This window comes from Engraulis encrasicolus, chromosome 24 (genome assembly GCF_034702125.1).
Source record: "Engraulis encrasicolus isolate BLACKSEA-1 chromosome 24, IST_EnEncr_1.0, whole genome shotgun sequence".
In the NCBI taxonomy this organism is placed as follows: domain Eukaryota; kingdom Metazoa; phylum Chordata; class Actinopteri; order Clupeiformes; family Engraulidae; genus Engraulis; species Engraulis encrasicolus.
In genome coordinates, this window is record NC_085880.1 from 22262019 (window position 1) to 22277018 (window position 15000).

Below are 15000 nucleotides of genomic sequence, written 5' to 3' on the forward strand. Positions count from 1 at the left end.
CGCCATGACCAACCCTGCATACTTCAAAGTGGCCCTGTATGGTGAATCCACCAACACCATCCAGTACAGGATCTACATGTATGTACAGTGAAGATCCCCCTCTTCTGTGTGCGTGTGTGTGTGTGTGTGTGTGTGTGTGTGTGTGTGTGTGTGTGTGTGTGTGTGTGTGTGTGTGTATGTGTGTGTGTGTGAATTTAATCAACATTAAATTGCTCGTAGTGTTTCATGAGTGTTTATTATTTTCATTGTGTCAGTAGTAAATTCCAAAAGTCGTGTGGCAGTCAATGTTCTAAAAAATAAAGGTAACAATCATTGGTAGTCTATTTAACGAGGGTTTTCTGTACTTTTTCTGTGGTGTCAGTGGTACCGTGACGCCAGGCAAGAGTTACGCGAACGACATTAAGACTAAGGTGGACGTCGGCGAGATAACACATGTCAAGTTCGTCTGGGACGACTACCATGTCAACCCTCTGGCCAAATTCGGAGCCTCTCGCATCGAAGTGACCAGATTCCGGGACAACAAGATGTACGTCCACTCTCATTGGCTGGCTGAGCCTCCATCTTTGGTCTTATTGGTTGCCTTGTGTTCTGTGTCTGTGTTCACTGGTTGATTATCAGAATCAGTCACACACACACACACACACACACACACACACACACACTCACACACACACACACACACACATACACACACATACACACACATACACACACACACCACGGGCAGACAAATAAAACAAAATAAAATGTGTTCTTCTCTTTTCTCTCAACAGGTTTGTGTTCTGTGGAGACGAGAAGCTGTATGAGAACCAGCTGCAGACCCTGCAGCCATGTCCCGCTCAGTAACAGATGCACCCATGTTATATGTTATTATTAATAAAGACCTTGTTCTCACACCCAGTATGTCATTTGTGCTTGTGTAACGGATGCCAACTAGCGGAGCTTGGTGGTAGAAGGATTGTATACCTTCCTCCTGAAGTCTCATGGGGTAGGGCTGAGCTATCGGCCTAGGCCTTTATTAGCCAGGCTGCGCCCTCCTAGTGACACCAGTCTATGATAATCAGGCTAGGCCTTTATCTCAATGGCATCGTGCCTGTGCCTCCCATGCCAAATTGGAGCTGTGGCTGAAAGGCTGCTGGTTTGAGCCCCGAGTGAGGGACTGCACAAGATAATCTAGTCACAGTTACCAGTTTGAACTCCCTTCCTCCTAAAACCAAATTTCTGTATGTCAAGATGGCCTTATGGAAGTGATCATCACATGCCAGAAGGGGGACACTGGTGCTCTCTCCTGGTTGATGCCTAAACTAGCTATCAGCTGCCCTCTGTCATATATTGCAGACAGGCAGCCTGTTGTGGGTTGAATTACCTCCACTAAGGAGGTGATGTTTTCAGTCGCGTTAGTTTGTCTGTGTGTCTGTCTGTCTGTCTGTCTGTCAGCAGGATAACTCGAAAAGTTATGGACAGATCTGGATGAAATTTTGTGGAGTTGTTGGATCACGATCCGGATCCAGGAATTTTTAAAAAGAATTGTCACCATTGCGGGATAGGGCTAATTTTGACATTCCAGTTTCTAACTCCACAAATACAAGACAGACAGACTCGGGGGAAAAAATAGGGGTTAACATAGTCAAATGTTCGATGTTCTGTCAGTGCATTTCTAGTTTAGGATTGGGCATACATAGAAGCCTACCAATCAAATTGTATATCATTGAGGATTTTATAATTGACGATTTATGTTTTAGACCAACTGTGCATTCCAATGAGTGGTGGCAGGTACTAATGGTAAAAGTTAGCCTTGGCTACTAGTGGTAATGGTAAGAACAACTGGTGGGCGCACACCTGACATAGGCCTACTGAAGCCCTCTTCAAAACTGGTCACATGAAAAATCAAGTTCCAGAACGTAACAGTCAAGTTCTCAAAGTTTCATCAATTTTGACCAAACGTTCGAAACGTTTTTTTTTTTTGCAAATGAATAAAGACTACATGACTTGCGCATAAACCAAATACTGCCACAATTCAGTTTAAAATGGGAATATTACTCGCATGTAACTGCAGTCAATGATTTTATTCTTTCATCAAGAGCTATATACTGTATAATGTGTCCCATTTCAAATACGTCTTTGACAGTATCAACCTGTCTCCTGGGGCTTGCAGACATAGGTCTATCCTAGTGTTTCTCAACGGAGGCAATACAGCCCCCCAGGGGGCATTGGGGAGCTCTATGGTGGCGTTGGAAAGGATACAGTTGAAAGGGGGCGGTGCTTAGTTGCCATTGGGGGGCATTAGTCCATTTCATTTTTTAATACTAATGTTCGCCACAGGTTGTGAAGTTCATACCTTTTTACTTTGATTTGTAGATCCCATACTGATTTGTATTCAATGCACAAGTGGATAAGGTGATAACGTAAGCTTCACTTTATGTGCACTTGCAAACATTATCCATCCAAGTCAGTGAATACAGTAAATGTCCTCAATTATTGTCATCACAGCACATGTGCAACAATCGCTATGTTTACATGACGGTTTTAATTCCGAATTAATAATTCCATATTAAATAGCTCTGTCGAGTTTCCTTTGATCTTTCATTTAATTCCAAATTGCGAAGTGTTTACATGACGTTTCAAAGTGGAATTAAGTTTTATTCTAAACTAAGGTGAGTTCATTGCGAATTAAATGTCTCATGTAAATGTAGCAATTGACTAATAAAGACAAGTAGAAAAGCTATTTCATCTATAGTATGTCCTGCGCTCTTGTACCTTGTTCATTCTTGTACACTCTTACTATGTTTAAATTATGTTTTTAATTCCGAATTAATAATTCCGAATTAAATAGTTACATCGTGTTTACTTTGATCGTTCCTTTAATTCCGAATTAACAGGTGTTTACATGATGTTTTCAAAGCGGAATTAAGTTTTATTCAAAATTAAAAATGGAGTTAATTCGGAATGAAATATCTCAAACGTAGCCATTGTAGGCCTACATCTATGGTGGGCTAATAATATTCTCTGATATGGAATGTCTAATATAGCCCCTTAACAGACACCGTTCCGCAACTGGGGCGTTGTAATAATTACAGAAAAAAACTACCATAGTACTACTACACCACTATGACAGTGCACAGGGCCTTTAGAAATACCATACATCTCGTCTTGGTCATTGCCATTATAGCTCATTTATAACAGGAGTAGTGTCTTAAAAGATAACTCCAGCCAATTTCAACATGCAGTTGTAATACGCTGGATTTGTCAGTTTCTTTTCTTGAGCCTTTTCCGAGATGATTCCTGGTCATTGTAATGGGGGCAGGTGTTTGTTTACATTTCAAAAAAACATCTTGATTTATTCCCAAAAACATCCAACATCTCGGAAAGGGCTGAGCCGAAAAATGCAGCATCAACTGCTGACAAGTCAAGGGTAGTGTGAGCACAACTGCATGTTGAAATTGGCTGGAGTTATTCTTTAAAGGGACACTGTGTGAGATTTTCCAGAATTCATGCTGCCCATTCACTAATGTTACCTTTTTCATGAATATTTACCACCACTGTAGGAGCCTAAATGCAGTTTAATTTAGTTTGAAATATTTTTTATTTAAAAAGATGCTAATTCATAAGTAAGAAAAATATTGTTTGTAATTTCATGATTCAGAAGGATTTAAAAAGATTTAAAAATGCTATTTACATATGTACAGTTCATTGATATTTTTTGAGTAAGATATGACTTTTATTGTGACATCTAAAAACCAGCCTTTGGAGGAGATTCATCTTCATGCCAGGGCATGCCAGGGGAGCGTGGTCATTAGGAAGCAGAAGAAGATTGGAGCGCAATAGTTTTTTGACCTCGCCCTCAGGCTCTCCTTTGGACTTTAAAAGATTTCATTTTGTGGATAGATTTTATGTTTTTGTAATGTTGCGTTAAGTTTTCATATAAACAGTTAAAATCAAGAAGTGGACTCGTGGATTTATTTTTGAAGTGTTTTCGATACAAGGGAGTCTGACGAGCGTCAAGCTTAAGTTCCAATTAGGACAGTAAGAACCTACACCATCAAATTCTAAGTATTCATTATGACTGGAAAAATTGCACTTTTCATATTTGAAAAGGGGGATCTTCTCCATGGTCCGCCATTTTGAATTTCCAAAAATAGCCATTTTTAGCTGCAAAAAATGACTCTACTTGGACCATACTAGAAAATAATTGTTTATTACTTAGTAAAATACATGTAAAGATCAAATGTGGCAATAGGCAGCTCAGTTTCAACGAGAGGCATAGTTGCAGTACCTTTTTTGGACCATTTCCTGCACAGGGTACCTTTAAGGTTAACAGTCTCTCTTAAAGGGACAGTTTGGTCAATTTCAACATGCAGTTGTAATGCTCACACTACCCTGGACTTGTCAGTGCCTGAGATTTTTTTTTCTTCTTCTTCAGCCGTTTCTGAGATCCTGGTAATTGTAATGGGGGCAGCTCTTTGTTTACATTTCAAAAAAACATTTTTATTCATTCCCAAAAACATCCAAGAGGTTATAAAACATCACCAGACAACTAGCAAACAGCAGTACCTTTTGGGAAAATATTTGGAGTTGGCCTATGTTTCATTTTTTAAAAATGTAAACAAACGCTGCCCCCATTAGAATTGCTCATATCTCGGAAAGGGCTGAGCCAAAAAATGTGGCATCACCAGGTACTGACAAGTCAAGGGTAGCGTGAGCAATACAACTGCATGTTGAAATTGACCAAACTGTCCCTTTAAGGGCCGTACACACAAATCGCTGCTAGTTACTCGCTCAGCGAATGAACTCAATAGAATGTCAATGTGTTCCAGCGAGACTAGCAGGCGAGTAGGCGAGTACTGTACAAGCGATGCGATGTGGGCGGATCCCGAGTTTAAAATATTTTATCTTCGAGCGAGGCGAGTAAGCGAGTAGGCTAACCAATTGGAGTGCAGAGTTCGGTACTTCTCGGCTGTCCATTGGCAGTTAAAGCCGCGGGAACTATCAGCGAACGTTCCATGAAAGAGTGGCGAGTAGACGAGCAAGCGAAATGCTAGCTTTGTGTGTGTACGCCGCTTTAGGCATAGTGTCACCAGATAAGACACAACTTTTACTTCAAAGGAATAATAATTGTAATAATAGCCATAACTTAATTTGAAAACAGTGATGTTGTTTGTAATAATGGCCTACTACAGTAATGAAACATGTAAAAAGGATGGCCATCCTTGCACTCACACATGACCATGATCAGCAGGCCTAGGCAAGTCAGATAACAGGTGCAGATGGTGGGGGCGTGGGATTTAGCAGATGAGCAGCCGCTGTGAAGTAGAAAGGGGCACTGTGTAATATTTTTCATTTCCATAATTCATGCTGCTCATTCATCAGTGGTACCCTTTTCACGAAGACTACCACCACAATTAAATATTAAGTACTTTTAAGTAAGTATCATTATGACTGGGAAAATTGCAGTTTTCATGCATGGAAAAGGGGAAGGGGACCATGTGCGCCATTTGAATTTCCAGACATCGACATTTTTAGCTGCAAAACGTACTGTACTTTGGTCATACTAGTGAATATTAGTTTTTTACTTGGTACATGTAAAAATTCGTAAAAAGACCAACTTTGGCATTAGGCAGTGCAGATTCAATGAGCAGCAGAGTTGCAATGCATACTCTGGCCACTCTCACAGTGCACCATGTACGCTTTTGTAGATGACAGGTTTTCGCTGAAGCTACTTATCATCTGACCATCTTTTGACATTTACATCTGGACGTTTCCCAAGAAATAAAATACAAATTGTACATCGAGAACAAAAACGAAGAGTTATGGAGAGAGAGAGAGAGAGAGAGAGAGAGAGAGAGAGAGAGAGAGAGAGAGAAGAGAGAGAGTGAGTAAGTAAATGAGTGAGTGAGTGAGTGAGTGAGGTAGATGACGTGAGAGAGGTAGAGATAATACAGAGGGGGAGATGAGTATAAATAACTCAGGTAAAGCACAGGATTTTGCCTTGGCACATATTCACGGTAAGTCCTCCGTCCCTTTCTATGTCCCCATTACACAACTTCTCTAGTTTCAAGTAAAATATGTAGTCAATCTTAATTTAAGTAAAAATCACTTTATAACTATATTTATGATATATTTTTTACTTGTTATAAGCAATATTTGAATAAAAGTTACACAATACTCCTTCAGTATGTTAGTACACCCTAACCACAATCCTGTTTGTCTCTTTGGGGGTACCGAGTCCTGATCAGGGTAGCATTTTGATGATTGTTGTGTAGCTATAATGCATCCATGGTAGTGCTTGACTTGATAAAACACCTGAACTTAATTTAACTGAACTCAACAATGAGCAGTAAGCACTGAATGCTAAACGGTGTGCCGCTGTGTTTTGCATGTGCTCTGCAGATGTGGACTCCCTGTCTGATGATGGCCCTGCTGGGCCTCCTGGCCCCTGCTCATGGTAGGTCAACTCAGTCCACCTGTAGCCTCTTACTGCAAATGGGATCGCCACCGGGTCTATTCACTAGTTGCTGAAAATACTCAACTACATCGTAACGACGTTGCTATGACAGTACAGAGAGCCTTAAGTAACAGATTAAGACATAGCCATTACAATTTTGGTGACAGTAAGGTTATAGCATATGCTCTGCGCTAAGGGGTTAAAGTACCCTATTAGATGAAAGGACAGTGGCACATTAAGGCTAAGTTTACATTCATTTGTTTCTGTATCGTTTCCATCGCGGATGCACTGTCCATTTACATTTAAACTCTGGAAAACGACTTCACAGGTGGAAGGATTCGAAGTGAGTGAGTGGGAGAGAAACATAGTGGGGCTTGAATATGACCAGAATGGGCTTGCACTCGGGTCCCTACGGGCAATTCATGGTATCACCACAGCCAGACTTGAGATCACTCTTGTTGGTGGACATATTTCAACAGGACCCAAAGTGTTAGATATCTAGAGTCTGCACAACAGGAATTCGAAAGATAACTAATTATCCTGCCCTGCTGCCTATGTACTATATGTAGTTCGTTGACAAGTGCCTCTTTTCCACTGCAGTTTTTCTGGTAGGCCTTCAGCTCGACACAGCGCAACTCGGCCGCCTACTTTTTGCCTTTTGAATAGGCACCACACAGCTCAATCGTAAAGCAAAAAGTGGCGGCTGAGTCGCGCTGTGTCAAGCTGTAGGCCCACCAGAAAACCGGCAGTGGAAAAGAGGCATAATTCCTCAATTTGTTTTGATGTGGGTCCAGCATTAGCCTGGGCGAAAGCGACTGTTGACTCCGTCAAACAGTCTGACAAAAGCCAAGAGGAACCCGTCTCCGTGGAGGGTGGGAGATGGTCTGATCTTAATCTGTCATTTAAATTCATTGGAGTTCCGAATTAAAATTAAAAGCCATATTGTGCTTTATTAGCATGACTGTTACGATATAGCGTCGCAAAAGCATACAAATAACAAAACAAAAGTGTGAATATAGTTACCTTAACCAATCAGTAACAGACTTCGCGGGTGAGCTCTGCGTCACCACTCTCAAATGTAACCTGATTGGCTAAACACTGAGAGAACCGAGCTCGAGGATTTTGCCAGACGATGTGCGGAACCAAAATCATTGGGTGGAGTACATAGGATGGCGTTGCCAGGCTAGTCCAGCATGCCCAGGCTAGCAAAGTGCTCTACCATTGACAGAACAGAATAAACAATGGTAACAGACACAACAGCAACATGATTCCAAGAATAACTCACTTTTCTATTCTACCCCCTCTCTCTCTAGGTACCGACTACGAGCCCAGTGAGGCGTGTTATGATAACCTGGGTTGCTTCTCAGACTCTCAGCCATGGGCTGGCACCGTGGAGAGGCCTGACCCCCGCCTGCCTTGGAGCCCAGAGCAGATCGGCACCCGCTTCCTGCTCTTCACCCAGCAGAACCCAGACCACCACCAGGCATGTGAATGAGTGCATACAGAATCACACATGGAAAACATATGCACTACCCTACATGCATGCACACACATACGCACACATGCATATGCATGGACACATAGAGAAACACATCCATCCATCCAGCCATCCATCCATCCATCCATCCATCCATTCATCCAACTATTTATCCATCCATGCTTGTGTCCACAGGAGATCTCTGCCAGCAAGGACCTCCTTCATGCATCCAACTACGATGCCGGCAGGAAGACTCGCTTCATCATCCACGGCTACCTGACCTCTGCAGAGGAGAACTGGCACACAGACATGTGCAAGGTGGGCAGCGATAACCATCATCTTTTTTCAGGTTGCTTCAAATCTATCTGTTGGCTTCCTTCTCTTCCTCCTCCTTACTGTAACCCTAAAGTCCAATCCATATCCTGTGTGTGAGATGAATATGGATACATGTGGAGTCAGTGTTTCACATGTTCAACCCACTGATTCTGTGTATAGTTTGTTTGACATGAAATCGAGGAGCTTAACATTATGGATGGAAATTGGAACTGGAAAAATTGTGGCAAACACAAAAGACGAACAGTGGTATGAAGGTGATTATGGTTACAATGTATGAACAGTATGTACATAATTGACCAAACAAAGTGTATGAATGGACCTTAACTGCAGCCCTAGCCCAAACCCTAACCCTAAGGGGGCATACATAATTAATGCATCTTAACGCATCTGCTCCCTGAGGGCTAAGCAATGACCGCCGTTATGTGTGTTACAGTACATGCATTATCATTGGGGTTCCTGTGACGAACGCAGTCATGAGTGTGAAGTGAACAACACACTTGACGTGCTTCAGCTCACATTATTTTGTCAACTATGAAAGGGCACTAACTTTAGCTTGACCTTCATATTAGGTGATTATTGTGAGGAAGACGCTGAAGAAGGTTTAGGCCCAAACGTCTGTCTGTCATGCTAACCCAGTGGATTAAAACTGCAAAAATTACACCCAAGAGTGCGGCTGTTTTACTACACATGAACTTTGCTGTTTGCTCGCACCCAAAGACCTTGTAAGAAACAGTTTGGAGTTGAGCGCACTTTCTAAAAAAAGATTATTGTGAGGAGAAATGCATATACATATTAAATTGTGTGTTTATTTTGATGTGTCCATTCAGCTGATTGTGAAAGCGGAGGATGTGAACTGCATCAGTGTGGACTGGCCAAGCTGGAAGGAGGCGGAGTATTCCCAGGCAGCCAATAACATTCGAGTGGTGGGAGCACAGGTGGCATACATGATGTCATTCATGAGGGTCAGTACCCGAAACAAAACCACACACACATGTTACAAGAAGAGTACCTGTAACCCCAAAAACACACACATGTTAAAAGTATCTGTTACTACAGCATACACACATTATGAGTACCCATTACCACAGAAACACACGTTAAGAGTACCTGTTACTACAGAAACACATTAAACACCTGACCCTAACCATAATCTATTACCATAGAAACATACACATAAAGTACCTGACCTTAACCCTAACATAGCAACCCTATCAAAGCAACACTTTTACTCTCAATTTGTGACTGAAATACTTAAGCATCAACAGCAAGCAGGCCTGCTCTGGAGAAATGCTATAGTTTTTAGTAAGCTAAAAATCCAAACATGTTTGTCAAGTTCACAATTGCTTGACTCGAGTTCTCATTTTTTGAGAAAAAATAAGTAGGCTATACCAACTTACTGCTTGCCATGCAAAACAGAATATTTCCTATTGCTTTTGCATGAGTGGAGGGTAGAACATCCTACACTCAGAATGCGAGTATGATAGATATGATTTATTTTTTCTTCGAAGTGGCAATGCGGGGGAAGCACATTAGCTAATTGTCTGGAGTCCAACCAGCCAAATCCTGATCTACCAGTCACTTAGCCAGGCCGTGCCCTCCTAGTGAAGCAACAGCTTCAGCGTTGCTACCACACTACCAGTCAGGTCAAGAGCGATGCAAGTACTTTCCCGCCAATACAGGAACTCCTCCGACTTTGCTGGGAAGCAAACAATCATTAGCAAACCAATGGAGGCCATTTGGGAAATGTTGTATGGGAAATGTTAATTGTTATGCTCTTGGTCAGACCAAGTTTCAAAGAGATTTGAAAGTCGATGATAATCAGGCTACCAGCCACTAACCCTACTGTACACCTCAGCACTCTTGCCGCCCACCTGTCCACCCGCTGGTTCCCACGAAGAGCAAACACAGCAGAGGACTCAGTGTCACACGTATAGAAGCACCTGAGGAGCGCCACTGTATACTCAGCTGGCTCTAAGCCAGGCTAATCTAGCAGGGCTAGCTATATCAGTAGAGGTCGCGAAAAGGTCACCCAGACTCCCACTGTCCAATTGCTGCCATTCTCAAAGCATTCTCAGGATTATATGAGGCTGCCCTATACGTTGGGGGTGTGATGGGATGGGGGCATGGAATGTGTGTGTGTGTGTGTGTGTGTGTGTGTGTGTGTGTGTGTGTGTGTGTGTTTGAGTGTGTGTGTTTTATATGTTGGATGTCAGCATGTACGTAGTACATTGTACTGTACGTATGTGTATGCAAATATGCATGCACTGTGTGTATCATACGTATGTATGTATTTGCGTGCATTTGTCTGAGTGTGGCTCAGTGTGTCCGCATACACTTTAATATCAATCTACAGTATTACCACAGAAACATATACACATTAAGACCTTAATCTTAACCTGTTACCACAGACATCAACAAATTATCTAACACTAACCCTAATCCAAACTCTGAGTTTGTAACTAAAATACCTTAGCATCAAACATGTTTGTCAAGTTTACAATTGCTTGATTCAAGTTCTCATTTTGTATGTATGTACCACCTGTGTGAAGTTGGCACCCCATATATTGAAAATATAAGCAAAAACATTTTGGCTCATTTGTGCATCGTTTGTGTGCACGATTGTGCAGGCAAAATGTCGAATTGAAAGTAGGTCACGCAGCACCCCGTCAACATCTAAATGACTCGAAAATGGTTGGAATCGTTTGCGCATTGTTTGTGCATTGTGTGTGCACGTTTGTGTCCGAATGTTAAGTTTGCCTGCACATTGATCACATTATTGTTTGTCCTGTAGGGCTCCTTCAACCAGTCTCCTGCTGACATGCACGTGATTGGCCACAGTCTGGGGGCTCACGCCGCTGGGGAGGCAGGTCGCAGGACCAAGGGGCTCGCACGCATCACAGGTAAGCAAACACGCACACGCACACACACACGCACACGCACACGCACACGCACACACACACACACACGCACACGCACACGCACACACACACACACACTCACACACACACACACACACACACACACACACACACACACACACACACACACACACACACACACACACACACACACACACGCACACACATTGGGATATTCACTATATCTGACTGCGCTATATCTGTATTGACTCTGGAAGTCAATATCTGTATTGACTTCCAATGTCCAATGTTTTAGCCAGAAATTACACTGAGAATGTCTCACTAACTCTATTTCTATCTCTATCTCTATTTCTATCTCTATTTCTACCCCTCTCTCTCTCTATCTCTCTCTCTCTCTCTCTCTCTCTCTCTCTCTCTCTCTCTCTCTCTCTCTCTCTCTCTCTTTCTCTCTATCTCTCTATCTCTCTCTCTCTCTATCTCTCTCTCTCCTCATCCCTAGGTCTTGATCCATCTGAGCCCTACTTTGAGAACTGTGCAGCTCTGGTGCGTCTGGACCCCACTGATGCCATGTTTGTGGATGTGATTCACTCTAATGGCGCTCCTTTCACTCCCAACCTCGGTAAAAAAAAAACAACAACATCCAATGCAATGAAAATCCCATTAAATATGAAAATAACTCCCACTAAATGTAACATAACATAACGTAACATAGCGTAACGCAGTGCTTCCCAAACTTTTTCACATCACGTACCCCTTGGAGCATTTCATCTCCATCCGCCCCCCCCCCCCCCAAAAAAAAAAAACACGACGCACATCAGAAACAAAACGGAAACGTCCACAGATGAATGGGCATAACATACGGGCGATAAAAACTTTTCTTTTTTTTAACCATTAAATTCCCTCACTTAGACCTGTTATCAAGCTGAAGTTGTTGCAACATGTTCTGTGGGCTACGACATACACCAGTAGGTCACTATGAAAGGCTTCTAGCCAGAGATGTAATGGCCCATTAAGGTTGATAAATTCACATGTTTTCAACCAGTTGTTTAGTTCTAGCGATCTATCAGCACTTACTAAGGAGAGGGTACTTAGAGGTGTGAATGTAGATTAAAACGTGCCATGGCTGGTAGCCATGTCAACTTTGTAGCCAAAGTTATGATTTGAATGAAATTGGATGGACCTGTGACTGCGCCTAAATTGAACACACTGCGCATTGCATGAACATAGCAGTTCGCTAAAAGCATCCTAACAAACACATAGCCAGCAGTCTGTCTGACGAACCAGACCTGACAAAGCTCATTTTGTCAGAAACCCAAACAAGTAGCAAGTTATTATCTTACTCTTGGCGTAATCACAGGTACTTGTGGATTGAAGCACATAGTCCCAGAAACTCTTCAACAACTCCAGAAAGTAGTGATGCTTTGTTATTCATTTGATGCTGCACACAGACTGGAGGAGAGGACACTGCCGCAGCGACTCGTCTCCTCCTTGGGGAGATGGAACACAGAGATGTGCCACGCACGCGACTCTCCTCAACAGCTGATTTTGCGATTAACACCCATGGAAAAATAAATTAAGATGTGTAGGCTACTGAAACAATTTAATACCCATGAAATACCCAAAACATCAATGTCCATGCCTGATTCGAATATTAAAGGCTATTGATTATTTTTTTCCTGCTTTTTTTTCTTTTTTTCAAAATTCAAAATCTTCTCGCGTACCCCCTGCCATCACCTTGCGTACCCCCTAGGGGTACGCGTACCATAGTTTGGGAAACAATGGCGTAACGTAACATAGCGTAACATAATGTAGCATAGTGTAAAGTAACTTAACATAACGTAACTTAACGTAACTTAACTTAACGTAACGTAACGTAACGTAACGTAACGTAACGTAACGTAACGTAACGTAGCGTAACGTAGCAGCGTAACGTAACAACATGGCATGGTATGGCATGGCATGGCATAGCATAGCATGACATAAAATAAACATATTGGAGCATTGCCTAGCATAGCAAAGCATAGCATAGCGCAGCATAACCTATACGTTCTAATTAGGCCTAACTTTGGATATAAGTGTGTGTTAAATGTAATGTAATGCAATGTAATATACTGTAACTGTGATATACAATATGTAATGCGGTTTGCTGGTCCTCCTGCAGGGTTTGGAATGTCCCAGTCGGTCGGCCATGTTGACTTCTACCCCAATGGAGGAGAGCACATGCCTGGCTGCTCCAAAAACTCTGTCTCTGAGACCACCACCCCAAATGACATCTGGCAAGGTCAGAGAACACACACAGAAGATGGGAGGTTGAAAGAACGATGTAGAAGAGACAGTAGTGGAGAGGAGAGGGGAGATGAGAGATGGAGAGAGAGAGAGAAGAGAGAAGAAATTAGCAGAGAAGAGGACAACATGGGGGAGGACAGAGAGGATTAAGAGAAGACGACAGAGAGAGAGAGAGAGAGAGAGAGAGAGAGAGAGAGAGAGAGAGAGAGAGAGAAAGAGCAGCTGTGTGGCGTGTGTTTGATCCAATAGATGAGAGGAGTGTGATGATCCAGAGCCACATAGCTGGAACTCCTGGAGTGCCTGGACTAGTGACACACTGTAGGAACAACACATGACACACACACACACACACACACACACACACACAGACAGACAGACAGACAGACAGACACACACACACACACACACACACACACACACACACACACACACACACACACACACACACACACACACACACACACACACACACACACCATTCATGTTTTCATTTATGTAAGGACATTGAATGGAAGCGAAACAAAATGAAATGAAACAAAACAAATAGAATAGAATAGAATAGAATAGAATAGAATAGAATAGAATAGAATAGAATGAAATAATGGATTACTAAACTTGCAAATAATTAATGATAAGATAATAATGTGTGTGTGTGTGTGTGTGTGTGTGTGTGTGTGTGTGTGTGTGTGTGTGTGTGTGTGTGTGTGTGTGTGTGTGTGTGTGTGTGTGTGTGTGTGTGTGTGTGTGTGTGTGTGTGTGTGTGCAGGTACTCGTGGCTATGTTGCCTGCAGCCATCAGAGGGCCTATAAGTACTACAGTGACACCATCCTCAACCGCAGCGGCTTCACTGGATACCCCTGCAATGATTACCACATGTTTGAGGAGGTCAGTGTGTGTGTGTGTGTGTGTGTGTGTGTGTGTGTGTGTGTGTGTGTGTGTGTGTGTGTGTGTGTGTGTGTGTGTGAGCCTGTTTGTGTTTGTGTGTGTGCGTGCACAGAAGGCTTGAAAAAAGGTAATTGGAGTCTTATAAGTCAGCGCTACCGATACTGTATGAGGCTTTGTGAAGGAGGTTTACAGGCGTTCTACGTCGAACTCCTCTAGTTGGCATCCGTTACACTCACTCCCCTAAACCTCACTGCCATCCATCCCGGGTTTGGGGACCAGCGTAACTGAGCTGGGGTGCATTTCTGGAAAGCGATGTTGTTAGCAGTTTGCAACTTCGGTAGTTGCCAATGGGAAATTGCATTGCAACCAATAAAGTAGCTAACATAGTTAGCAACTACGCTTTCCAGAAATGCACCCCTGATCTTGCGCTAGTTCACCACTCGGGGATTGAACCTGCTACCACTAGTTTGATGCCCTCTCGGTCCTTCACATGGTAATCAAACATTTCAAACAAGCGATTTCAGGTTAGGTTTAGGGTTAGGGTTAAGGTAAGGGTTAGGGTTAAGGTTAGGGTTAGGGTTAAGGTTAGGGTTAGGTTTAGGTTTAGGGTCGTATGACGTAAGCGGTAAGTACCGAAAGGGCGTCGAATTAGTGAGTCCCCCTGCTACCTACCAGTCAACACTCCAGTTCTGGCA

At 42.7% G+C, this 15000-nt stretch overlaps 2 protein-coding genes across 2 annotated transcripts in view; both read left to right on the forward strand.

The window, feature by feature from the left end:
• Positions 1 to 846, forward strand: part of LOC134441731 (pancreatic triacylglycerol lipase-like) — a 12986-nt gene extending 12140 nt beyond the window's left edge. The window contains exons 11-13 of the mRNA XM_063192122.1: positions 1 to 78; positions 362 to 526; positions 774 to 846. The exon at positions 1 to 78 is cut by the window's left edge and continues 34 nt beyond it. Coding sequence (XP_063048192.1) covers positions 1 to 78; positions 362 to 526; positions 774 to 846 — 316 coding nt within the window. The remainder of the gene's footprint in view (positions 79 to 361; positions 527 to 773) is intronic.
• A 4800-nt stretch (positions 847 to 5646) lies between these two features.
• LOC134441732 (pancreatic triacylglycerol lipase-like) overlaps positions 5647 to 15000 on the forward strand; it is a 17752-nt gene continuing 8398 nt past the window's right edge. The window contains exons 1-9 of the mRNA XM_063192124.1: positions 5647 to 5679; positions 6388 to 6442; positions 7756 to 7925; positions 8115 to 8237; positions 9083 to 9217; positions 11047 to 11155; positions 11634 to 11753; positions 13296 to 13415; positions 14187 to 14305. Coding sequence (XP_063048194.1) covers positions 5647 to 5679; positions 6388 to 6442; positions 7756 to 7925; positions 8115 to 8237; positions 9083 to 9217; positions 11047 to 11155; positions 11634 to 11753; positions 13296 to 13415; positions 14187 to 14305 — 984 coding nt within the window. The remainder of the gene's footprint in view (positions 5680 to 6387; positions 6443 to 7755; positions 7926 to 8114; positions 8238 to 9082; positions 9218 to 11046; positions 11156 to 11633; positions 11754 to 13295; positions 13416 to 14186; positions 14306 to 15000) is intronic.